Source organism: Terrapene carolina, unplaced genomic scaffold (genome assembly GCF_002925995.2).
Source record: "Terrapene carolina triunguis isolate 2854851 unplaced genomic scaffold, T_m_triunguis-2.0 Scaffold95, whole genome shotgun sequence".
NCBI lineage: Eukaryota > Metazoa > Chordata > Testudines > Emydidae > Terrapene > Terrapene triunguis.
In genome coordinates, this window is record NW_020664446.1 from 34630896 (window position 1) to 34657831 (window position 26936).

Sequence of the window (26936 nt, forward strand, 5' to 3'; positions counted from 1 at the left end):
ATTGTCACTTAGTGGGAACCAGCTGCTTACGTTTCTATTAGCAGGGTCAACATTAACTTGCTCTATAGCTTCATCCTCCATCAGATGGGACAGAATTGTATAAAAGCCACCAGAAGGGCTACTAGCAGCATAGGAACTGAGCAAACTGTATTGCCAGTGTTGGGAAACGGTATGGGGAGCACTTTCTGTGTAAGGCAAAGATCCATTAGATTCAGGCCATAGTTCCCCATGGATTTCCAGCCTATGGGATTGACAGACCATCTTCCGATCTCTTCCACACTATCACCTGCCCTTCCTCCAGGAGGAGGCAGTATGGCATATTTTCAGTCTGCAGAGTTTTCAGTGTAAGGTTTCCCTTTCTGCCAAACAGAAACAAAACAGTTTTAAAAGTGTAGCAGTTTCATCTCCTTTACAGTAAAGATTGATTATAGCAGATCATGTTATGTTGTAGCCAGGTAATGTACATTCTTTTATGAAAAAGTACTGGAGTGTCTTATAATAACAGAGTGAACGTGTATTAAATTTGTCAATAGGATGTATGGCATGTGTATACAAACCTAGTACCTTTCAAAACCCACTAGGAACATCATAAAACTCATTGTATTGGCATTCTTTTTAATATCTTTTCCCCCTATTTGAGTATATAACTTAATAAATACGCCTTTTTCAAATTTTTCACGTATCGCAAACTTTAGGTAATAAAGTTTATAGCAAACCATTCTGGGCTGCAGTGATTTAGAAATTGCACTCACTAATAGTAAATTGTCATCCTGTATCTAAATGTTATGTTGCAGTCTTAAATATATTACCCAAATGGAAACTCTGCATATTAAAAATATGCCTATATTAGGGCATATAATATTTTAAATGGCCATTACTTTGGAAACGTTAATGCAGCTACATTTAACTACAGTGCTGCCTTTCAAACCCTGAAGACATTTGATAAGGAAATATAACTAGCAAATGATGTCTTTCTCATAACCTTTGCTACCACCTACGCAAGTAGAGAAACAGTAAAACAGTCTGCAGCTTGAAATGGTCAGTGCAGTGGCAGGAGGCCAGCATCATTTCGCAGCGTCAGCTTAAAAAACCTTAATGATTAACAAATGGGTTGTTGCCTGAAGAGTCTGTCCTTTATGACCACCAAACTGGTGGCCTCTTAAAAACTAGCTTTTAATTGTTCTGTAGAGAAACATAAAATGCCTGTAAAAACTCACAAAGGAAGAAATTGTTGTCATCCAAGCTGACTTCATTGTATGGATGTCGCAATAATGTGCCATTTTGAATAAATGATGTCCCAAATAAAGGTACAGTAGCATTTGGTGAGGAAATGTAAGACTATATATGGCATGTCCAAGTACTAAGCAGAGCTGCATATACCACTGGTTCTGTTTTGTTCAAATCTGTTAACATGATCCTCATGCTAAAAATACCCACGTTACCGTTTAACCACAGAGTTTCCTTTTGAAATTAAAATAGCAATCAGCAGCAGCTTAAAAATATTGCCGCTAGGCCAGGCAATTTGTGTCTAATTGACTAGTTTAGATTCATTGCCACTGTACAGTTAAGTCAGACACTGCAAATAAAATCTTCTTAAACCAATCTGTTGAAGAAAAACAAAAAATCTGCATGTTTTGTTGGCTGAATAAGCATCAGGAAAGTATACAGCTTCAGAAATAAAACGTTACATATGAGTTCTCATTCGTTCAAACCTGTGCTCCTTAATGGGATGTCCCAATCCAGTGTTTGGGAACTCTAATTGGCACCAAGGCACATCAGTTACTTTTTACATTCCTGATTAGCCCATTCAAGTGCAGGACATGCAACATCACATTAAAATCAGTTAAAAACTGGACACATTTTCCTAAACCCAGGTCTATAACAGCATTTCCCAAATGCCCCTCAGGGGTTAGTTGTGAAGGACTAGCTGGGGGAGGGCAGCACAGAACAGTGGCAGTGCAAGTTTCCTCCCGCTGCCCTGCTAACATGGTGGGATCAAAGATGAGCATAATTGGTTTCATTTTCCTGAAGGAGGAGCCGAGGAGTCAAAAAATTAGGAAACGCTGCTCTGTTATTTGACAAAAGGACATCAGATTGCTCTCTGGCTCGGGGTGGCCCATGCTGTCCCATTTCCTCCTTCAGAATAAATTAATCTCCAAACAGCTTTGCTCAGTTTCCAACTGAGCCTTCTAAGAGATAACAGTTTCAGTTTCTTTTCTGAATAGTTTGAGGTAGGAATTAACACAGACATACTAAAGAAGCCACATTAGAAATCACGGGCAAATCCTCAGCTGCATCAGAATTCTGCTGATTGCAGCTTGGGGGATCATTGGGGCTGTCAGGGATTGGCTCATCCCAGATATAAATTAGAGCAGCCCTCGGGATGCTCTAACTTCATCTACTTGTAACAGCCTCTGGGGCTGCTATGCTGACCAGCGACCACCAGAGCACACTCTGGCCATGTCTCCAACATACTTATGCAACATCAGCAAGGAAGGGTGGCTTAGAACTGGCATAGTACCATCTAGGCTTTCACCCCATGCTAGGAGAATCCGCTGCTGTTCCATTGGGGTAGTTTTGGCACTGCCAAAGCAGCACCAAGGGTCCCAAGCAAGGCCAGTATCTAACAGCACTCCCATCAGAATTAAATCAGATAGTCATTGAGTGCAAAGCATCCAGTAGAAACAGATACAAATTGAGAAGAGTGATATTTTCATAACAAAACCCCCTAGATATAAAAAAAAAAATAACCCAGTATCCTAACACTATATCACTACTCAAAATTGTCGTTTTGAACTATAACTTAGACTCAACGTGTCGGTCAGTCTCAATGCCTTCCATCCCAGCCCTGGCTCTGCCCCCCAGAAACCTTGCATACGAGGGCTCACTCCTGGTTTCTGCCCTGGTCCCAGTGAGTCTAACACCAGCCTTGCAGGTTACATAGCTCCATAGCTTACTGGATATAAAGGAACTATTTCAGTGGGTGCAGAACAAGTTACACAGCACAGGGGAAATTGTTGTAAGCGTAAACAATAAATATCAGAGATGGATAACTTTTTAATTTGACCATCAGCTTCAAAACAACAAAGCCCACAGAGCAATGATACCAAACTTCCTTCAAGTTCAACCACCGTAAGGGCTGAAGAACACCAAGAAGGTGATGTGAGTAAGGAACAAAGCCCTTATTAACCTGTCAAAATTTCGGAAATATGAAGACAGCTATTTGAATTTTGGCTTTATTTGTTCTGGAAGTGGAGATATACCTCAAATGCAGTGTGTAATTTGTGCACAAGTACTGTCCAATGAACGTTTGAAACCCTCCAAATTACAGAGACATTCAATTACAAGCATGAAATCTATAAGGATAAGCACCATTTATTTTTTTGAGTGAAAGGCCAAGCAACTGCTTGGTACTAAAGCAGTAATGAAATCCATAACTACTGCCGATAAAAAGTTTTTGAGTTCATCCTACATAGTGGCACAGAAAATTGCTAAAACAAAAAAATTGCATACCATTGCTGAGACTTTATAATGGCGTGTGCTATTGAAATAACAAAGGAAGTGTTTGGAGAGGAGAAGGCCAAGGTACTGACAAAAATACTGATATCAAATGACACTGTCACACGACGGATCACTTCTATGTCAGAAGACATAGTTTCAGAGTGTATTGATCGGCTGCATGACAATGATTTTGCTATACAACTAGATGAATCCATAGACATTTTGAAAATGTCCCATTTACTTGCCTAAGTTTGGTATTTGTGGAATAAGGAAATAAAGGAAGAGTTTTTGTTTTTCAGAGAGCTCAAGACAACAACAAAGTCATGACATTTTCAAACTGTTAGATGATTTTAGGATTTCAGAAGAAATCAGCTGGACTAATTGCATCGGGGTCTGCACTGCTGGAGCTGCAGCAATGACTGGAAAGCATTCTGGTGTGCAAAAAATAAAAGCTGTTGCACCTCGCACTATTTGGACGCACTGCTTTTTACACCAAGAGGCGCTTGCTGCAAAAGATATTGAACCAGGTCTTTACAGTGTTCTGAACACAGCGGTAACATTTGTTAATTTTATTAAATCCAGAGCAACAAACTCCAGGTGTTTTGCTGCACCTTGTGAGGAAGTTGGTGCAGAGCACCATTTCTTGTTCATGCATACAAAGGTGAGATGGCTATCTCGAGGCAGAATGCTTGCCCGTACATTTCATCTCAAGGAAGGGTTACTACTTTCTTAGCTGATAAGAAACCTGAACTTGCCGAAGTGCTGAAAGATGATGTGTGGTTGACAAAACTCACAGACATATTCAGGTAAATGAATAAGGTGAATAAAACTGTGCAAAGTGGGAACACTAATTTTATTGCCCAGCATGAAAGAATTGTGGCATTCAAAAGAAAACTACAGCTCTGGAAAGTTCTGTGGGGGCACTACTGATATATTTGAGCTCTTACATTCTTTCATTCAGGAATGAAACATTGACTTTGACATAATTAAACTTCAGCTAGCAGCGCATCTGTGTGGTCTGCTTAACAAATTTAATAGTTATTTTCCCAAACTCTCAACAGAACAAGCTGCTACACACATGTGGACTTCAAACCCCTTTAGTGAGAAAATTGAAGCTAAATGTCCACCCAATGTCCCATCAAAACTGTTAGAAGAGCTCATTGACATTCATCAGACAGATCCCTCGGAATCAGGTTCAGCTGGAGACATTTTGGTGTGAGTGTTCAAATGAATACATCACTGCTTCTTCTGCCGCACTGAAAGTTTTGATCCCCTTTAGTACCACCTACTTACGCGAAGCCGGATTTTCAGCCATGACATCACTGAAAACAAAGTGCTGAACCAGGATGAACGCTGACCATGACATGCACATGTGCTTGTCAAACATACCCCCATATCTTGACAGAATTGTTGATCAGCACCAGCAACAAGTTTCACACTGAGTAAAAAAAAATAAAAATCAGGTTTTTTATATTTGTATCCATATTGTCCTTTTTTTATATAGTTTGTGTGTGTGTGTTTTACTGTGTAACTATCCATTTAATACAACTTTTAATCTACTGGATATGCAGAAAAACTGTCTTAAATGAGCTATCTTGATTATCACTACAAAAGTTTTTTTCTCCTGCTGACAACAGTTCATCTTAATTAATTAGCCTCTTAGAGTTGGTTGGGCAACTCCCACCTTTTCATGTTCTCTGTATGTATATATATCTCCTCACTATATGTTCCATTCTATGCATCCGATGAAGTGGGCTGTAGCCCATGAAAGCTTATGCTCAAATAAATTTGTTAGTCTCTAAGGTGCCACAAGTACTCCTGTTCTTTTTGCGGATACAGACTAACACGGCTGCTACTCTGAAACCAGAAAAACAGTTGTGGCACAAGTGGGCCATGGAGTTTTTATAGCATTTTGTGGGGGAGGAGGTCTCAGAAAGAAAAAAGGTTGAGAACCCCTGATCTAGTTTTATCCTCTGCCAAGATGCAGGATTTGTTGTGTCTAAACCAGGGGTTGGCATCCTTCAGCACTCGGCCCATCAGGGCAATCCGCTGGCGGGCCGCGAGACATTTTGTTTACGTTAACCATCCGCAGGCACGGCCCACTGCTTCTCCTTTTCCCCCCTTTTAAACCTGAGCACTACATTAGCCCTCTTCAGTCTTCTGGAACCTCTGAGATTTCTTCAGCTAATTCCATCAGTGCTCTCAGGTGAATAGTATCCAGTCCCGCTGATTTGAGTTCATTCAAATTGGTCAGAAGATCTCTGACATGTTCTTTACTTATCCCAATCTGCATCCCTTCCCCTTTATTTCTGTGGTAACTTTGCTAGTCGTCTGGTCACACGTTATTTTTTGTGAGAAGACTGAAGCAAAGTAAGCATTGAGCAGCTCTGCTTTCCTATCATCTTCCGTTACTAGTTCACCTTCTCCATGGAGCAGTGGACCCACACCATCCTTGATTTTTCTTGTTTTTCTGATGTATTTGAAGAACCCCTTCTTGTCTCTAATGTGCCTTGCCGGCTGTGACTCATCTTAAAACAGTGCTGCAATTTATTTGTTCTTTTAGTAGGTAAATAGTAAATGGCTTTTAGATTCTAAATTATCGTGGTTTATAGAAAAGATTTTCAAGATTATACAGTAACTCCTCATTTACTGTCCTCCTGCTTAACGTTGTTTCGAAGTTACGTCGGTGCTCCATTAGGGAACATACTCGTTTAAAGTTGTGCAATGCTCCCTTATAATGTCATTTGGCTGACTTTACAAAGGAGCATTGCACAAGTTCCTCTTCTCTGCCTCCTCCCCCTCTCTTCCTCCCTCCCTCCCAGCACTTCCCCCGCCACCAAACAGCTGTTTGGCGGCGCTTAGGACTTTCTGGGAGGGAGGGAGCGAGCGAGGAAGCTGCCCCCCCCCGCCACCCGGGCCGCAGGGGCTTTAGGGGCTGCAGGGCCCTGGGCTAAGGGGGCCCCGGGGCCCAGGCCTGCAGCTCTAAAGCCCCTTTCGGAATGCGGCCCTGTGAGCACAGGCCGGAGGACTCAGGAGGAGCAGGGGCAGCCGCGCAGCCAGCGGCCGGAGAGAAGCGGCGCTTTCCCCTTCAAAGCCAGCTGGAGAGAAGCCACCTCCCCACCACAGTACAGTACAGTACGTACAGTATATAATGCCTTTTGTCTGCCCCCAAAAAATTTCCTTGGAACCTAACCCCCCGCATTTACATTAAATCTTATGGAAAAATTGGATTCGTTTAACATCGTTTCACTTAAAGTTGCATTTTTCAGGAACATAACTACAACATTAAGTGAGGAGTTACTGTACAGCAATTGTCACTGTAATTATAACACAAACTATAATATTTACATATCTGATATATTTCCACAGAGCTATTATCCAGTGTATTCTGATATTTTCAATTCCATTAAAGTCAGCGCTAGAGATATTATGCCCAACAACTTGGAAAACATCTGACTCTCACACATGATAGTCAAACAAAACTGTAATACTTTCCCACTCACCCCTGGAAAGGGACAAATTTTCAAATGACCTCAGATCAACATCTACACACAAATTTGCCCATATATTTTTCTGTACATGCAAAGAACTGCATTTGCACACACAGACTGTTTAGATTGTGTGCAGATTTGCTATGCAGACAGGAATTCACACAATTTTTACAAGCGCAAAATTAGGGGCACAAAACTTTCCACAAAAAGTACTATTTTATCTCAGCACCTTTTTTCCTTGCTTTCTAAACATGGTCTTCTCTTACTTCCCCTAGCCCTGACCAATACTTGTAGATTTACAAAATGGTGTATAAGGAGGCTCATATTACACTGTGGCAGAAATTTATGATAGTAGGACGGTATGGGGTCTTGTGTCTTTTACCCATCCTGTCATTTTGGAGATTTCTAGTCTAGCCTTTGCACCATTCCACTCCTTTCTTCTAACTGCCTAGTACACCATTAGCATTTTTTTTATTTCACTATTACTTAGCTGAATATTTTTGTGCAACACTGTAGTATCCACAACAGACGTGCTGTCTGCTCAATCCTTTCTGGAAAGTGAAGTTGTTCTCAGCAATGTTCTTAGTCCCAGTCAGACTGAAGAACAGCTAAGATCCCTTGAACCTCTTGTGTTCAAGTAATATTTCTGTTGCTGGCCCCTCAGACAGGCAGAGTGTATCCCTTCTCTGTGTCTCTTTTAAAAATGTGCTACAGAACAGTATAGCAGATGGGCTCCACATACAATTTCAGAGGGAACTCTTTACTTCTCCACACACTCAAAATTGCAAATCCTAATCCATCCTGCCACAGCCCCTGAACTCTGTGCCGGGCTGATGGCTGAGCTGCACAGCTTCCTGGCTCCTGCTTATGGGCAGCTGAGGTTCCAGGTAATCTCTACAGCCTGTGGCTGGGATTCTGGCCTCCCTGTCTCTTTGGACAGAAGCTAAACTTCCAGACTGACTCCTGGCCTCCCTTTTTGCTTCCCTGATTTCTAAGATGGTAACTGGGCTCACTCCTGAGATCCTCGACTGACAGCTGGACACTTGGCTTTCCTGCTTTCCTTTTGGCCCTGGTGGGATCCCTAGATTCTTGTCCCCCACCCCCAACGCCACAGAGGGAATGAGATGAACGTTACAGCATTGGAACAGCAAATAAAAAGCCCATGTATTTATTGAATGTTATACATAAGTAATAAACCAGTCCTCTGTCAGGGTCTGATGAAGAAACAAATGGAGTGTACATACTTCCTTGCTTAGATGTAATTTAATTAGTAGAGTATATTGATTATAATGGCATCCACTAGTGTTGCTGTAGTTAAGGTCTTGTAGTATTTTCCATTGCAAATCTTGATTTCCAGGACTTAATAAAAGTTGCTTTTAAAAAAATCTCTAGAAGCTGAATCTTGTACGCTGTACAAGGTCATGGTCTGAAAGCAAGGGTGTTTTTTTTTTCAAAATGTTATTAAAATCATCTTAACCGTTTTGTTAGGATGTGAAAATTATTAGTTATGTTATGGTTCAGAAACAACATTAAAACAACAATCCGGTTCTGATTTAAACCAATATAAGTAAGGAAATTCAAAGCTTACCCTGTCCTTAGTTCAATCTGTTGTCCTCAATATAAAAGAACATACTCTATGAGACATAAAATCAGACACTCTTATGAGATCCTTGCAATAGCTATGTTAAATTGGATAAGTTAAATACAGAGTAAAATCCTTAACTCTGAATGTACTTTTTCTGTGTATTTCGCACCATACCATTATCTTAACATATGGTACGTAGGTTTGTCTTTGGGTGTTTCAAGACAACTATGTATCACTTAACGTGACTGCACTTGCGTACTTTATTGTAAGCTATGAAAAGCTTTGAAAAGTAACTTTGCTGCAATATAGATTCCTGCCTGTTATACAAAGTTGGTTTTACAAGGAAGGTATCTAATTTGTGAATTTTTTTCTTTGCTTGCCACAAGCCTTTATATGGAAGGTTTATAGTTTAGCACCTCTGATGGCAATTTAAGAATTTAGATTTAAAAATTAGAGTGAGGATAACAGAGATACAAATAATGAATGGCACAAAGAAGGTGAATTGGACTCATTTACCCTTTATCATAATACAAGAAAAAGAAGACATTCAATTAAACTGAAAGGCAACAAATTTAAAAATGATAAAAGGAAATATTTTTCAACAATGCACAGTTAGAACACATTGCCACTACATCAGTAGGATTCAAAATAGGATTGAACATTTATATGGATATTGAGGACATCCACAGTTGTGTTAGATAGGATTAAAACAATTGGGAGGAACCTATACCCTTATGCTTCAGGACATCTGCCAACCTCTCACATCCAGGGCTAAGGAAGAAAGTTCCCTTATGAGAGTATCACAGTTATCAGGCTAACTACACCACTGATCCCTCCTGGTCTTTGCTAGACAAAGAGAGCTTTATGTGGGTGAAGCACCTGGGTGTGGAGGGGATACAAAGAATAGTCATGGGAAAACCAGCAATTAATAAATTAACAAATTCTGTGTGTTAAGACTCCCAGCCTTAGGGTGTCTTCACAGTAGTTCCAACCTCAGACTTCCACCTGCATTTCTGAATAGCTAATGCATTCTAGCCACTTTCCTCCTTCCTAGTTCCCCACTCACAGTTTGTTGTTCTGGGCCAGAGATATCCCAGGATTCTGGCAGGTCAGTGCTGCCTGGACTGCTCTGGGCTGATGCCTCACCCAGCTAAAGTGATTTCAGCTTCAGTTGCTGGCTAGGGAGGTCCACACCAGAGTCCATTGGATAGGCTGCTGATATTTCTGCAGTTTCAGCTCATGTATCATCTTAAAGCCATCTCAACTCTGTGCCTTTCACTATTTTGTAGCTGTTCCAACTCAGCTCTTTAGAGAGTGCTCAGAGGTATCCAGAACCCTTCACAAAGTTCTTCCTGTCAGAGAAAAACTCCCAGCAGAAAATCAGAGACACTTACCACTTCAAAAGTTATCTTTCCTCCCTTGGTATCCTGTTAAGTGAATTGTCTCCTTAGACTGACCTCACACTTGGTAAGGCAACTCCCATCCTTTCATGTATTTATACCTGCTCCTGTATTTTCCACTTCATGCATCTGATGAAGTGGGTTCTAGCCCACGAAAGCTTATGCCCAAATAAATTTGTTAATCTCTAAGCTGCCATAAGGACTCCTCGTTGTTTTTCCCTTCCTAGTCACTGTTTACAGGGGTTCAGGGTCCCATAACCAACTGTGCCTGACTGTAGTGTCGGTCATGGTGGTCACAGGCACAGTTAGTGTCAGTCAGGGTTTTTTTTTCATTTCCCAACAGAGTCAATAGCATTTTATTGCCCTCAAGCTCAAAACTTAACCAGAATACCCCAAACTGTTGCTTAACCAAAATGCAAATGAGGCCCAGCCCATTCAGTCATTTCCCCTGTTCACCAGCAGATGCCAGCAGAGAGCTCACATCTGGAGTTCTCAAGCAGCTGTGAGCCAAAGTCCTGTTTCACCAACAGGCGTCAGTAGTAACCATTGTACAGTCTAGGGCATCAGGCCACAGGGCTCATAACATTATTATTCATAGGGGTTTTTTTATATTACTGCCTAGGGACCAGCCAAGAATGGAGCCCTATTGTGTTAAGCTCAGTACAAAGAGAGAGAATGGCTTCACATGCAGTTGGGAGGGGGATGAGATTCCCAGCTCTTGTAGACATACTCACGCTAGCTTCATTGAGCTAACATACTAAAAATAGTAGCATAGCCAGGGTAGCACAGGCAATGGTGGCATAAGTTAGATATGCTGAATCCAAGCCCGTGGCTATGTACTCAGTACAGCTAGCCCATGCCGCTGCTCGGATCCACTGCAATTTTTCATGCGCTAATTCAGTGAGAGCTATCATACGTATGTCAATGCGAGCTGGGAATAACACTCCTGATTGCAAGTGTAGACTACTTCCAGAGTGGTAGACAGTCCCTGCCCTGAGGAGTGATAGAATACACAAGCAGAGTGAACAATATGATGGTAGCAAATGTCATGTTAGTTCCGTGAGCTTGTTTTTGTTAGGAGAGGATTAGCTAAATGGAAAGACAAAGGAAGGGAGAGCAACGAGAGGGCCAAAGCAGGTGAGAAGTGGAAGGGGAGGAAGGAATAAGAAGGGAAGCTGTGAAATGTGTCTGAGGTGAATAGATTGGAAGGGAGTGGGAGGAAGAGGGTTGGAGCTAACAGCGAATCTACACTGGTCAGAAAATGTCCAGTAAAAAAAATGTAGAAAATACTCTGAGGACATCAGCAGCATCTGTTGGTCCCTGTACAAGCTGATTCTGCAGCTGCTCCTGCCAGCTTTGGTCTCTGACTGGCTCCTCCTCACTGTTTCTTTCCCCAAGGCCACAGGGTGGTATTGGGAGGGTAGACACTGCCTGGATCCCAGCTCTGGGTCCTGAGGGTGCTTGAGTAGGGGTATCTCTTTCATTGTAAAGACTAACAACAATGGTAATGCTGGACAAGTGCAATCTCTTTTTGCTCTGGAGCGAGCATTTAGCAGAAGCTGCTCTATCTTTGTTCCAACCAGGTGCTGCATGAACAGCTACTAGAAATTGTTCTGGTAACAATGGTTTCTGAAAACATTGATACTTATTGCAAGCAGGTTTGTACAAGCTGCTTACCCTACAGACACCACACAAATTGCAGTGGTTTTAAGCATAGTGGTTTGTTGGGATAACTCCCAGCTGTCTCTTTAGAGAAAAGATGTTATCTTATATTGATGTCTGCTTTGCCTACCTTTATCTTTTGAGCCTAGAAAGAAAAGGTACTTGACACAACTATCTTAAAAATTCCCAGACTTACTACTACTATATTATTAATTATAAATTATTAATTATTATTATTATTTGTATAATGGTAGCACCACAAGGTTCCAGTCAGTATCCAAGGTCCCAGTGGGTTTGGTGCTATACAAACATATAAAGTTCTAAAAGATAGCCCTTGCCCCAAAGAGTTATAACCTAATTACAGAGTGGACAGGCAAGAGGGAGAAGAAGATGAGGGTAACAGTAATGGAAACACATGGTAACATGGACTGGTAGTGTGCATAATTTGGAGGTTTCGGGTTTATTTAGTAGGAATTGTACACATTGGGAATTGTTGCACATAGATGGGAGAAGTGATCAACCAAGCTGAGCACATTTAGAATGTGCATCAGCTTCTGAAATTCTGTCCTGACATTATTGGATTTCAGCTCCTGACAGACATTGCCTGATTCAAGAGTTCCTGAATGAAATCACCAGATTCACAAATCCTGATTTATAATCCTGGATCCTACAGTTGTTGCCTCATCCCAATAAAGTGTCAGTTCATAGAGAGAGAATATGTGATGGTCTAGTGTGTTATAAATTTTTTATTGCTAGGAGTTTGGGACAGCACCATTACTCACAAGTGGCAGGGCCAGCCACATCATCATTTTTCCATTTGATGTATGTTAATTACTACAGGAGGAAGATTGCTTTGGTAGGAGTATGACACTAACAAGAACAGAATAAAATCAATCTATTCCCTCTTGCTGAAATGTCACTAATTATCCAGTTGCTATGCTGCTGCTTAAGTATGTGTTATACTATAAGAACTATACTTGGATACAAGTATTCAGTATGCCTAATAATTCCTTAATAAAAATTGCTAATCATTTTGCTTTTGATGTAATTCAGTATAAAGCTAGGTGTTTTGAGAGTTGGTCTTTTGTCTCTCCTAGACTTGTTTCTTGTCTCTTTTATGATATTGAGTCTGTAAAACATGATAATGGAAGGAGAAACTTCACATATGACAGGAGACTTCTGATATCCTATAATTGTACTTCATCTTTATTATCTACTAACTTCAGGTCTCAAAGACCTTGTTGACCATGTACTTTAGTGGTACAAAAATCTGTACCCTGCCTTTGTCGCAGAAAATAGTGTAACTGTTGCTGTTTGCTCAGATGAAACAGTAATTTTTGAAGTTTGTCATCTGCTGCTACAAAAATTTTCTCCATTTTATAAAGATTACAAAATTATGAAAATCAATCAAAATTAATAAAGATGAAAAAAGAGAAGAGTTGGTAACAGGAAAATTTGATTTAGAATTGGTCTAAAAGCTTCTAAATAAGCTTAAAATACACGCAGCTAAAAGAATTACATTTTATTTTCAATTCCTTCAGATATTTTTCTTGGTGGTAGCTTAAATCTTGACTTTTGCACAAAGTACAATTACTGCTAAATAGTAAAAAACTATTTCAGTTGTTTCACTTTATTCTCCCTTGCTCATCAAGTTGTTTATCATTTGTATGCTTTAATAGAGCTCAAGATTATAATAAAGAGTTAAAATAGGACAGGGACAGAAAACACTGATCTAGATGGATTAAGAGCAATTCCTTTGTTTTAGGGTTTGCAGTTCTTCCTATTGCTCACCTTGAATTGTGGTGCTTGAGTGTGCTTTGGTGTCCCTAGCCTCTGTTTATCAGAGGGTGGAGATGGATGGCAGGAGAGAGATCACTTGATTATTACCTGTTAGGTTCACTCCCTCTGGGACACCTAGCATTGGCCACTGTCGGTAGATACTGGGCTCGATGGACCTTTGGTCTGACCCAGTACAGCCGTTCTTATGTTCTTATGCACTTGGAAGAGATAAAGCATTGGCAGCCATGAGCACCAAGCACTGACAAAAATGCTTCCCACTGTTCCCCTGAAACATAATCTTCCTCAGCCAGTGAAGATCAGTGCTTCATGCTGGGTGCTGGACGCAGTGTTCTTGCTGGCCCATGACCTGGCAGTAGCCATTCTTCCCAGTTTATTTCACCTTATGGGTCATAAATAACAAAGCACCATGCTCAGTTGCTCTATCAGTGGTTCAGTGCACTTTTCATCTACCCCCTTTAAGACTGAGCCCTAAAGCCTAATTCAGTAAAGCACTTAAGCACATGCTTAATTTTAAGTGTATGCTTTAAATCCCATTGAAGTCAGTAATAATTAACACTGATATCAGTAGGATGTAAGCCAGTCCCAAAAATTAATCCTAAACTTAATTGCTTTGTTGAAATGGGATAGACTGCAGAATCAGGACCTAAATCACTATTTTTTTCAAAGTTTCAAGGGTTGCGAGATAAAGAGTTTGTTAATATGCACAACCATTTTGTTTAGGCAATCACATAACCAATAGTGTATTGGCTACTTTAATTTTCTCACATGAGCAGTCCCACTGAGTACACCAGGACTAAGGGCTCCACAATCAGGCTCCTCTCATAAAAGCTTTAAATCTATGTCTGCTACTGGATAAATAGGATATAAACCACTAACAAAAAGTGAGTGTATCTAGGATGCACTTAATACCGTACCTCTAAAATGTTTGGATAAATCACGCAGAAAGTAATAAGAAGCTTTTAATATTAAATGATAAACAGACTTTGAGCATCCCAGTCCTGTTTTAGGAAAAAATTAATCAGCTTAGCTATCATATTCACAAGTTTAATGCTCTGAGAGAAAAGTGATTGTCTAATTTTTTTTTCCACAGTAATTAAGGAAAGTCAAAAGCAGCAACTGGAATCTGTGAGCTACTCCTCTCGTTACGCTCTGGGACTCTTTTATGAAGCTGGCACATGGATTGATGTCCCCTGGGCTGCACAGTACATCACCAATAATCCCTGCATACGCTTCATCTCCATCGATAATAAGAAGCGCAATATAGGTCAGTGCTCCTATTATTTCCCTTAAACACAGTAACAATAGAGGGTGTAGATCATGAAAAATGCTGTTTAATTGAGTGTTGCTATTCTGAACAGAGCAAGTATTTAACTCCAAGCCACAGGGGATAAAATTTAATGTCACATTTGGCCTGTAATAAAAATGCACTATGAAACCAGGGAAGTTTTCAGAAAATTATCACCCAGCACATGGTTTGTATTACTGAGTTTATGAAAACAGTGTCAGAGGATTTAAAACATCAAAATGTTACTATTCCAAGAAATAGTCTTCATTCTATTATTTAAACATTAATTCATGGACATGCCAGTTTATCTACCATCATCTATTATTTTACAACTCTTGATCTTTCCATTGAGAATGCTTGGAACTGTTAATGAATTATATAATCAAGCCTGATCAGTCTAATTCAGTGTTAACTAGTTTATTTTTTCATCATGGAAAATCTTTGATATTACAGTACGTACAGTATTACTTCACCAGACTACTTTGCAGAGTGCTGCTTAAGAGCTTAGCAAGCATTCTGTGAGGCTTACACTTCTCATCTCTTTGTTGAAGATGGTCATAAAAACAGATATTATACTGTACTTATTAGCCATCGTTAGCAAGAATCCCATGGGAAAACTACAACTCTTGGACCATGTTAAAAGTAACTATGGGCAACTTTCTAATGTGAATTTTTTGTGAACCATTAATCTTTTTTTGCGGGGAAGGGGAGTGCTGGGTTTGGTTTTTGTTTGGTTTTTTTATTGGTGGGGAGGGCAGAATGTGAATCCTATATTGCTGAAATTCTTGGAAAATAAAAATTGGCATAAATTTGTTATCACTAAATTGTAGTGAAGTGAGGTTCTAACTACCTTGGTTAAATCTCTTGCACTTATATTTGGTGGCGTTTCTTAGAACATCCCAACTACACAACTATTTCAAAAATCTAACTGGGACATCCATAGTCTAGTGGATTAAGCATGGGGCTAGGAATAAGGAGATCTGAATTTCTCTTACCAGCTCTGCCACTGGCTCACTGTGACCTTGACAAGTCAGTTAACTTCTGTTACTTCATCTGTGAAATGGGAATAATAATCTATCCATTTTTGCAAAACACATGGAGATTTGTGCTAAAATGTGCTGTGAACTACTGAACAACATGAGCGAGTAAGGATTTTCAGAATCAGGCTCTATATAAATACAAGGTAGTATTAATTAACTGAACTGAAGCATGGTTTTATATGCAAGCGATGAACCTAGAAATATTTCTTTTTAATCTATCTTGTTCAGTCTGGACTGATTGAGTTTAAATTCATACTTTGTATATGCACTGATCAGCATCTATCTATGAAAGTACTCAGGTGTGCCCATCACTAGGGTTTCCCAAACATCAGCAAAATTGTATAAAGCAATCATATTGGAAAGACTGAATTCATTTTTACTTGTATTATGCCAAATACATGGAATTTTAAAACTATTATTATATTAGTTACCATCTTTAGGAAGTAAGGCAAGCCATTATTTAACATTATTATTGTGGGAAAGCTGTGGCAATGAGATGATCTCATATTTCCCTCAGGCAGCAAGAAAACCTGAGGTTGTTCTACTTACTGGTGTAAGGGTACAGCTATGGGCCAGCTGCCTGGAAAGGCTTGCCTCCTGTTTTCACCCTGTTTTCTAACTCCAGCATCCCCAAATAATACAGCTGTCAAGTAGGTCTCAGAGAGAGAGGCCATTCCTGAGATATCCCAGGGGCAGCTCATGTGAGGTCATTAAAGATCACCATCTGGACCTTGACCTGAATCCAGTAATGAACAAGGAGCCAGTGTAACATAACAAGTTACAAAGTGATATGCTTAAGTCTTGCTGTGCTGCTGTTGCATGCTCAAACTTCCTGCTTTTCTCTTCCATCCTCACATTTACAGTAGCTAATTGTGGTAGTCAGGCTTGGAGATGACTACCACATCTGTAGTCTGTAGTCAAAACTTCTGTATTGATGTGGCCAGGTCCCCACTTGGCCACTGGGGATGATCACAGGCATTTCTTGTTACTGTTGCATCACCTTGATGATCAGAGGGTGCGTGTCCCCAAACTGAGGGTGATGATGTAGTTTGGGTCATCATTTCTAAGTATTTCACTTTTTCGACCAAAATCACCTGGCGTCTTTTTCAGGTTTTGTTTTAGCCAGTGACTCGTACTGCCCCAGGCATACTGACTGATGGTGCTGTTTATTGATGGCACAATTAACGAGCTGTGTAGCAAGTGTTTTGGACACTTATGTTACTAAAGATTATGAAAATGTATATATTCAAGATGACACACACTTCCCACCTAGTAGTGTAGGCTCCAAAATATCATGATGATAAATTCTCTAGGAAAGTGCAATTTCTCAAGAGGAATGAACTGCCTAGCAGTTGCAGGGTTTGAACAAGTTGAGGACCAGCAATTGCAGATGAACTGCCTCCCACAAGGCCTCATTACAACATATAAACAGCCAGCCAGCCCTCTCTTTTGTACTCTGTTCCTTGTTAACTTGAATTTTAGACATTTCAACTTTGTTCCAAGAAAACTAGTAGCAGAGTGGGAGAATAATGCATGTTAGCAAGGGAAGAGAAATATTTCTGATGGTGGGAGCGCGTGCATAGCATGGGAGGTTTGAAAGACATGCCCTTGCTCTGTTTATTAAGGATATTTTAATAAATAAAAATATAAACATCTGAATAGCGCACATAAACTGTCAAGGAGAGATTCTCGTTTCTTTATACACAACTCCTAATGTTACGGGAACATGTATAATTATACACACACACACACACGTAGCATTCAATGTGTAGTTTACTTATATTAGCAGTATAGTAACTGAAACACTGTTTTACAAAGTTTTCTTTGATTTGTTTTAGTATATATATAAATAGTTTACACTTTCATTTTTCTCTTATTGCACCCTTGATAGGTGTACATTGTGTTTAAGAAAGAAATAGTTGCTTATGCACACACACACACAGAAGGTGGCAAATATTAAGATACAAACAAAACATGGTGGGGGGAACAGTGCCCCACTACTTTTATGTATACATAATATGTATACATAATAAGGTAAGCAAAGAATGTATATTATCTGGGTTTTACACTGCCGATGAAAACTTATTGGCAAACAACATAGAACTGCAGCCTTGAAGAGCACTACAGCCTTCTGTTATGGAAAGCTCAGTTATTTTTCAAAGTAATAGATGTTTCTAAAATAGATATATGCATATACTGTCTGCACAAAGACAAGATTATTTATAGCTGTTAAATTCTATTGCTCTTTACAGAAGTACCAACTTTTTTTGTTGTTTACACAAGACTTGGTAATTATCACTTTGACTCATTAAGCAAATGACAGAAGATAAGGAACAAGAAATAAATAGCACTTTATAGTGGTGGTTTGACTTTTTACTGGTGAGATTTACAAATAAAAGTGAACAATTTACTGTTACTAAAATCATGATAGGATGCAGTTTGTTATCAAAGTTGTCTGAGATTGGCAGATGAGAGGTAAGCCAAGAAATAATACAGGAATAGTAATTTTGTTCATTTTAAGGAATATGATGTTCACTTACCGCATTACTGTGCTTTCACATAGGCATTGCTTACCACTCTCTATTGATCAGGTAAACAAATATTTTATGTTGTATTTACTGTACAGAAGTTGCAAGCCATTACAGTGTATCATTGCTAGGAGACCCACTAGCTGTATAAAATAATGTACAGTATCCTTATAACTGCACCTTGATATCCTGAGAGGTGCTGCTCAAGAGTCCCCACTCTGAGTTACATTATAAGACTTGATCCTGCAAAGGGATCTGCATAGCTAACCCTTGACTTCACTGTGTGCTGGGGATCTTCACAGGGGACAAGTGGGGAAGGAATCCTCCACTGGAGCAGCTCTGAAGCTGCTATAGTGGCCCAGAGGTTGTAATAAACGCAATGGCTAGTGTATTCCCTCTCTGCAAAGGAGAGCTGCTCTTGCTTTGGTTCCCCAAATCCCTATTCCTAAAGGGTAGGGGGATCTGCTAACAAAGAGGAGGGAGCAGAGTCGGTCCCATCACACTTATAGTATGTCATTGAGAGAGAAATTCCAACCATTGCCCTCAAGGAAAACATTCCCTATGAATCTACTACACACAGCCACTATAGACCAAACTTGATCTCACAGCCATGCAACTTTGTTGGCATTAGTTGGTTGTGCAAGTGCATAGGTGAGGGCAGAACTTGGCTGTGTAAATAGAGACTATCTGATACAGTTTGAATACTCTGATTCAGGAGCAAAATGAAAGGCTCTGGATTTCTGTGATGGTAAATTATTCTGTGCAGTTTTCAGTGTTGGCCTAGAGGAACCCTGTGGCCTAGTATTAGCAAGTCTGCTCTGATGGAGGATACATCAACACAAGCTGACTCCAACTCCTACTCTGGTGGGTCAGAAGATGGCAAGCACAACCCACAATGGGCTGAGTCAGACAGGGAGTGGGTAGGCCATGGCATCCAGGTGGTGCACTGATTCTGTGGTTTCCATGGGCAGCCTCCACCATAAAGGCCCTAGGGACTCAGAGGTTGCAAACTAAATCCTGTGGCGCCTGCAGGGCTGTACCAAGCCCTACATTTGTAAAATCTGTACGGGGTTTTAAAATGCAACTGTTATATATCCTCACTCTCATCTGAGGATTCTAGCTCCTGAACAACCAAAGTATCAGTTACTTCAGCTGTCTCACCTTCCTGATTTATATTATAAATCAGAAAAATCAATAGTAAAGATTATTCATTGATTGCGCCATTCCCAGTATCTACATGGAGTATGCTCAGCCAGTAACCTCAATGGAGTCACACCTATATACACCAGCTGAGGAGCTGACCCACTGTTTTTTAATGAGGCTTGCATCTGCAGATGTAGTGTTCTTGAACATTGCATCATGAAAAGATCCTACTTCTATTGTATATTAACTTCTCTGCATAGTATGTATGCATATTAAAGAGTTAGACAATAGGCTGTTTTAAAAATCCCATCAATATTTATAAGGGACAGTGGGAATTCTTCAGCAAAATTATTCCAAAAATCATATTTGTAAGACTGCAGAATCTTGACATTATATAGCAATAAACACAGATGACATACAAAAAGGTAGCAAGTTCCCTTCTCTTATTTAGTCTCTTATCCTCGGCTATGCCATTATATAATTTAAAAGCAAGAGAAGACACATTTTCATGTTTTCAGGCTCAGCATAATTCTTAAGTATCCTTTTTACATTGTAAAGGGAAGACTCCTTTATCCCTCAGTACTGATGGAGCAGTTTTAGGAATAGGCAACAGCTAAAGCTTTGTCTCATGGAAGAGTCTACAGCTTATTACATGTGGATTTCCTTGATAATCTCATGCCTAGTCTCCTGCTTATTATGAAACCAATCAGAAACTATCCATGAGAATAAAGAAATACTAGATCAAAAATCTAATACTGCTCATACTCCCCTTACATGAGTTCTTCTAAGGCTACGTCTTCACTACAGCGGGGGGTTGATTTAAGATACGCAAATTCAGCTACGCGAATAGCGTAGCTGAATTCGACGTATCGCAGCCGACTTACCCCGCTGTAGGGACGGCGGCAAAATCGACCTCTGCGGCTTCCCGTAGACGGCGCTTACTCCCACCTTCGCTGGTGGAGTAAGAGCGTCGATTCGGGGATCGATTGTCGCGTCCCAACGGGACGCAATAAATCGATCCCCGAGAGGTCAATTTCTACCCACCGATTCAGGCGAGTAGTGTAGACCTAGCCCTAAGACATAGTACATACATTACAGTGATACCATGCAGAATAAAAGAACCTCTGTAAACCATGGGAATGTTTAAGAGACATTCAAGATCAGTCTGTTCTTTTACCAACCAATAAAATAGATTCCATTAACACTGACATTTTGGAGGAAATTCTATGTATTTTTTCTGTTTCTTTCTAGGGTCTAGAATTTTATTAGTTATTTTTAGTTCAGATGTAATTTTATTAAATCTAGATCCTGACCTCTCTTCTAGTCTGAGGAATTGGACTGTTCTTCCCTTCCTGCAAATAGTGAGGCAGCTCAGCCTTATCCACAAGGTTTCAGGAACAAGTGAGGCCATTCCCCTTTAGCCCCAGATTCTCTGCTGCTATTGGTGCAGAGCGGCATTTATGCTCTCCTTTGTCAGTTGCCTGCCTAGTTTTAATAGCTTATTTTGCCTAACAGAAAGCAAAATCCCACCCCCAACTCTTCACAATCAAATTGGATTTTTTGGATAATGTAAGAAAGTCCCCCATGCCTCACATTAACTGCCATCCAAATCTACCCACCAGGAAACAATATCTTTCCTTTTTAAATCTCTCTCTTCTAATTCCAGGTTTTGTGATACTGGTATCCTCCACATCCCAGGAACATGAGGGGAAAAAAACTTGGTAGATTTTCCTCTGTGAAAGATGGCACTGTTCTTATGGCAGCCTTATAAATAAATATGTTCCATTTGCAAATTGAGTTGCAAACTGAGGTTTGTAAGTCCCTTTGGCTACTGATGTGAGGGAGAGACTTACCAAAAAATTCCCAGCAACCCCTGTTAATAATGGTGGGATTCCCAATATAGACAGTACTCTGGTGACCAGAACAGTTTTTGCCACTGATTTACTAAATCTGCTGGGAAGCAGGTACTGTATAACCAAACAAGTGGTGAAAATGGGCCTCACTTCCCAGGCTGCAGTGTTGTTCCTTCTAGTTGTAGTATTATTCAGCTGAACCAGTGTTAGAACCAGTGGGACTATTTTTCTGGACTTCCGTATTGTTGGACACCTTTAGTGATTACATGGAAGTAATTTCTCCTGTTTTGCTAAAGCCAGAAGCTAGGGTGTGGCTATTAGTTGTTTCAGAGTTCACAGTGGCTTTTGTTTTGTTGAAAGTTACTGAGTCTTCTCTATAAACCACAAAGCAGATACAGCAAATACAGGCTGTTGTACAAGTTTTCTCACACTCCCCACAAACGTGCTTCAGTCAGGAGCCAGCGCAACCACTTCTAAGAGTGAGGATGTTCATTCTCTGTACATTCAGTCCTTGGCGCCTCTGTAGAGGCAGAACAAGGGTGTTAATGTGGTAATGTTTTGTCGGTGTCGGATCTTTTTAGCATAGGAACTGAATAGTGATCACCAGTTCAGGCCAAGCACATAACATTCTCTCAGGGTGTATAATTATCTTTGGACAAATACAGCTGGCTTTTATTTTATTTTTTCAGAAACTTTGGCCTCTTCTCTGTGAGGACTGTCCAATACTCATTTCAAGAGCTGTTTGAAACAACCATAGGGTCCTTCACACAGGGCCAAATCCTGACCTTGTCTTACACAGGACTAAAGAGTACAGATGTTCCTTATTCTTTTGTATGGAAACTCAGCACTAACCTGATCAAGATTCAGAATAGAGAGGAAAGGGATGCAAGATGTTCACCAAATAGTCTCTTGTATAATTAAAACAGCTCACAAACTAGAATATCTCACTGTTTTTAGGCCTTTGTCTTCTGAACCTGCTGCTGTTTTTTAAATCTACCATTTTCTATTTCTTCCTTTTCTTCATAAAGGTATAGTTTTCAGCTTCACTGATCCCAAGACTGAGGGATGCCAGGCATCCCAGAATCAGAGGTAAATTCTCAGGTCACAAAATATATAGAGACTGACCCTGTGCCAAGCAACGTTGTAACGTAGTCAGATTATTTACCATCTGCCAATGGAGCACTAAACTTTGAATATTCCTGAACTCAGCTTTTTAGCTGAGCTAACGATACAGTTTGCCAGAAGCGTCTCATTGTTTACATCAATTACACAGAAGTTTTCGGGCACATCTGGTAACAAACATCACCACACTGATCACAGATTGCTGCTATGTTGAAAGCTCTAAATTTTCCTCTAAATTGAATGATTACACAGCCTGATTTGATAGAATTTCTGGACCAATATTCTTTGTTTTATTTTTAAAGATAACAGAAGCTTTTACAATCTACAAGAGAGAAAATACTTATGAACAAATGAACCATTGTATGCTCTGCATGAGAGCCTGTGTGGTTCAGTTTGATCCATTCAAAGTCTCCTTCCCCCTTTCAAACTAGTGGAGATGACTAAGCAAACAAAACCTCACTTTTTGCCTCCTCTTTAGTGGAACTTTAGAAGTGTCTTCATTTAGCTGAGATTTCATTATTTTATAATGAGCCTTGCACAGCTATATACTTGACTAATAGAAATTTTTAAGCTGTTAATATTGTGTGCTATATTATACCAAAGTTTCTTTAAAACCTTAAGGGCTATATCCTAACACCTTTTCCTCGGTTTGAGTAGTACCTTATTCTGTAAGTAGCCTCACTGAAATCAGTAACAGTACTTGAAGAATAAAGTATTACTCAACATGAAGAGTTGTCAGAATACAGCACTAAAACAAATTGAAAAATGAAAGAACTTAATTCTCCACTGTGTCCAAGCTCTGCTAGGATGCTGGGTGGAGGCAATATTGAGCCAGTTGCAGCTCCCTAATCATGTGCCAGTTAGCCCTTACAGAAGTTGGAGCAGTTAAGAGCCTGCTCTAACTTATGCCAGTGGAAGATAGGTGTAGTGAAGCTCTGCTCTGATACAACCGCTTCCTGATCTTAGCATGCCTCATTCCTTCCCCTTCACCAAAGGTTAGGGGGTGGCTGCCACAGCATCTGCCTTTGCCATCCACACCCCTGCAAAGATTTCCCCTGCACAAAGGGAATTCTCTGCTGACCAGCTCCAGCCAGAATCTATTCACTTTGTGCCTGTTCAGTAGCGCAAAGCAAAGAGAACAGAACTGACACAAAGAGCCCAATATTTTTCTAGATTTTATTCACTATTTAAACACAGAAGTCATTTTTCACCTAAGACTCTGGTGCTAGAGACTTGATGAATTGCTTCATCATGGATATGGTATTGTATCTTTAATTAAGATTCTTTTGAGCTAAAAGTTTAAAATATACCTGTCAAACTTGAGTGACTAAAACTGAGTTTCCTAGAAGAAAGGCTTATAGAAAAGTCAGGAATTTCTGAAGGGCATTAAAAAGGAGTGAACAATAATAATTTGCTTAAGTGCTTTAAACCACAAAATTAATGAAAGTGAATGCTATCCAAGTCAAATACAAATAAGCACATTTCATGAAGCTCTCCCATTCAGAATCTCATAATCTCCTTTCCTGATTCTCTTCCCTGCCAAATTGTGTGTTTTGCAAGATATAAATATATGAAAAGACCACTTTCCTTTTCTGCTTCTTTACAGGTTTTGGAAAAGAATCCATTGAGATAATACTCCAAACACAACATAATATATTATTCTTTTCTGTATACCTGAAAGTAAAATGAATCCTCAAAGGGATGGATTTAATCTCTGAATTTTTCACCTATAATCAAGTATTGCCTTTTGTCAATATTTTGTGACATAGTAAACAAGAAAAACAACTCAATTTATGACTATGTCCTTCATAATTCATAAGAAACTCAGTGTAGAACTTATATTAAGTTAGTTTTCTGCCTTTGCAGTATATGGTGGTGTTATTGAAAATAAAGACATTGGTCATCTGGAGAAAAACACCTGTTTCAGACATGCCTTTTAGTGAATTCTTGTTAACACAGATGTCTGTCAATAGGTCCAATATTTTTCAAGGATCATTTCTCACTTGTCCCTTGTGATCTGAAGAGCCAGATGTTAAACTGAATTATTGGCATTGAGCCAGTGGGTTTGAGAGGAGTTACCAGTGTCAGGAGCTTGATAAAGATGCCCAGAGGCTAAAGGACAGAATCCACCTTTAAAAAATTATATTTGCTGTAGATCCTGAAGTCAAAGGAGGCTGAAACATCAAGAAAAAAATGCAGGAAGAAGTTACTTTCCTTGCACTAGTCACAGCTAAATTACCTAAAAGAAGGTCAGGAGACTGAGGCCTTCTTATGTGGGTTAAATAGCTATGGATATGTCTACACAGCAGTGTAAATCCAGCTTTGTGGGACTCGAGCCCACAAGCACGATATTTATAAGCCCAGGTTTGAGCATCCACACTGAATATTAACCCTGGGTTTAGAATTTCTGGACCCACGTCTCACACCCACGCTCATGCATCTATACTGCACTATGCAAAGCTGAGCCAAACCAGACTTTCCCAGGCTTCCTAGCATCCTCCCCAGCTGTAGCAGCTCTAGTTCTTAGTTTGTGGTGCTCTATGGGAAAACTTGACTGTTCATCCAATGGCACTTTACAGGAACTTGTTGCAGCCTGCCAGCACTTCCTGCTGAGCGGTCTTTTGGGGCTACATGCTCCTGGCAACAGCAGTCTGAAACATGGAGTAGTTACCATTTGAAGAACTTGCCTTGCTTGCAATTTCACGCCTGTGTTAGGAAATGGGCAGAGCAGCTGGTGGACATTTCAGTGGCATTTTCTGATCTACCGAAGGCACTTTTTGAAGAGGACGACAACGATACAGACATGGCAGACTCAAGCTGGCTGATGCTGCTCACAATGCTCAGTGTAGTTGCTGATCTATGTAATGTAGATTGGTGCTTCTAGAGCAGGACCACAAGCACAGACTGGTGGGATCACATAGCCATGCAGAGCTGGGAAGACCAGCAATGGCTCCAGAACTTTTGCATGAAGAAAGCTGCATTTCTGGAGATTTGCAAGCAGCTTGCTCCAACCCTCCACCATCAATGCACATGCATGAGGGCTGCCATCCCTGCCAAGAAGCAGGTTGCTATAACCATCTGGAAGCTGGCTACCTCAGCCTGCTACAGGTCTGTTGCTGAACAGTTTGGTGTTGGAAAGTCATCTGTGGGGGCTGTCGTGGCAGAACTTTTTGAGGCAATCAGGCATATGATTTACCCACAGGCAGTTGGCTCAAACAATGTCCCTGCAGTAACTGCTGGTTTGAGAGAATAGGGTTTCCAAACTGTGCCAGGGCCATCGATAGGACTCATGCGCCCATAGTTTGCCCTTCTCAGGGAGCAGGTGAGTACATAAACTGCAAAGGGTAGTACTTCATTGTTTTGCAGGCTCTTGTCAACCACAGAGGCTGATTTGTGGATGCCAATGTGGGCTGCATAGGAAAAGTTCAGGATGCCTGGGTTTGCACCAATAAGGAGTCTGTCTACCTTCCTGGACAGACCAGAATGCTATTCCCACCAAATGACATTGTCATAAATAGAGTTACTCTCCACTGTTATTCTCTAGAGGACCCTACATACTCCCTTTTGCCTTAGGCTATAAAACTGTGTGTTTAATTACACTTTCAGTAGGTGTAGGATGGTGGTTGAATGTGCGTTTGGCAGATGGTAAACAGCACCAGCAGGATTTCAGACTGTGGCAGGACCCACTTGCTCCTGCCTCTGCTCAAGTCCACAAACAGCTCAGAGACCTTTTTGCTGGTAAAACACTCTGTGCAATTGATTTACAGTATTAGTTTCCACCACCCTTATACTCTATCTTGCCTCACTCCTACAGAGCCTTCAGCTCCTGAGGCAAGCAGGAAAGAGAAATCTCTTTCTCCCTGTCTCTTTCTGCTTCCCCCTTTCCCACTTCCTTCCTGTGCCTTTTGTATCACCTGCCTAAAGGCCTAATTAGCCTGTTAAGTTCTCCTCAGCCCATCAGTTAGGCACAGCTCTTCTTAATGAGGTCTGCTCTGGAGTAATTAATTAGAGTTGCAGTGACCAGAGTGCTGACTCAAGTGCTGTTATCCAGCACTCTGTCACCCAGACTCATTTGGATTCCAGTGTCATCTGCTCTCAGCATTATTGTGGCTTGCTGCTGTGCTCGTTACAATCTTTGTAATCAAAGGTGAGCCATTTGCCTGAGTGGACCTGTGACAGCAATGAATTGCTGAACAGGTGCACTCAGCCAGAAAGTGCACCTGTCACAGGTGCACATGGGCAACAGAAATCAGAGATGCTTTGTGCACCCACATTATGGGCTTACATGGACCAATGGAAGAGAGGGAATAGTTTGTTTATGCATGTATTTGTAAAGCAATGTTAACTGTAAATAAAGTACTGTCGCTGTACTCTAACAATGGGATGGGGGATGTGAGTGTCATGAATTTCTATTTAATGATGAGAAGACTCCTTATACAAAGTGAGGGTAGGAACAGTGGTTGTGTGAGACAGGAACTGTGGCTTTTCATTATGGACTGATCTGAAAAGATGTATTGAGAAATTGT

General features: G+C 40.4%; 1 protein-coding gene across 2 annotated transcripts in view; it reads left to right on the forward strand.

Annotated features, from left to right (window-relative positions):
- RNLS (renalase, FAD dependent amine oxidase) overlaps nucleotides 1–26936 on the forward strand; it is a 139059-nt gene that overhangs the window by 81078 nt on the left and 31045 nt on the right. For both annotated transcript variants that reach the window (XM_024219606.3, XM_024219607.3), the window contains exon 5: nucleotides 14530–14703. In XM_024219606.3, coding sequence (XP_024075374.1) covers nucleotides 14530–14703 — 174 coding nt within the window. The remainder of the gene's footprint in view (nucleotides 1–14529; nucleotides 14704–26936) is intronic.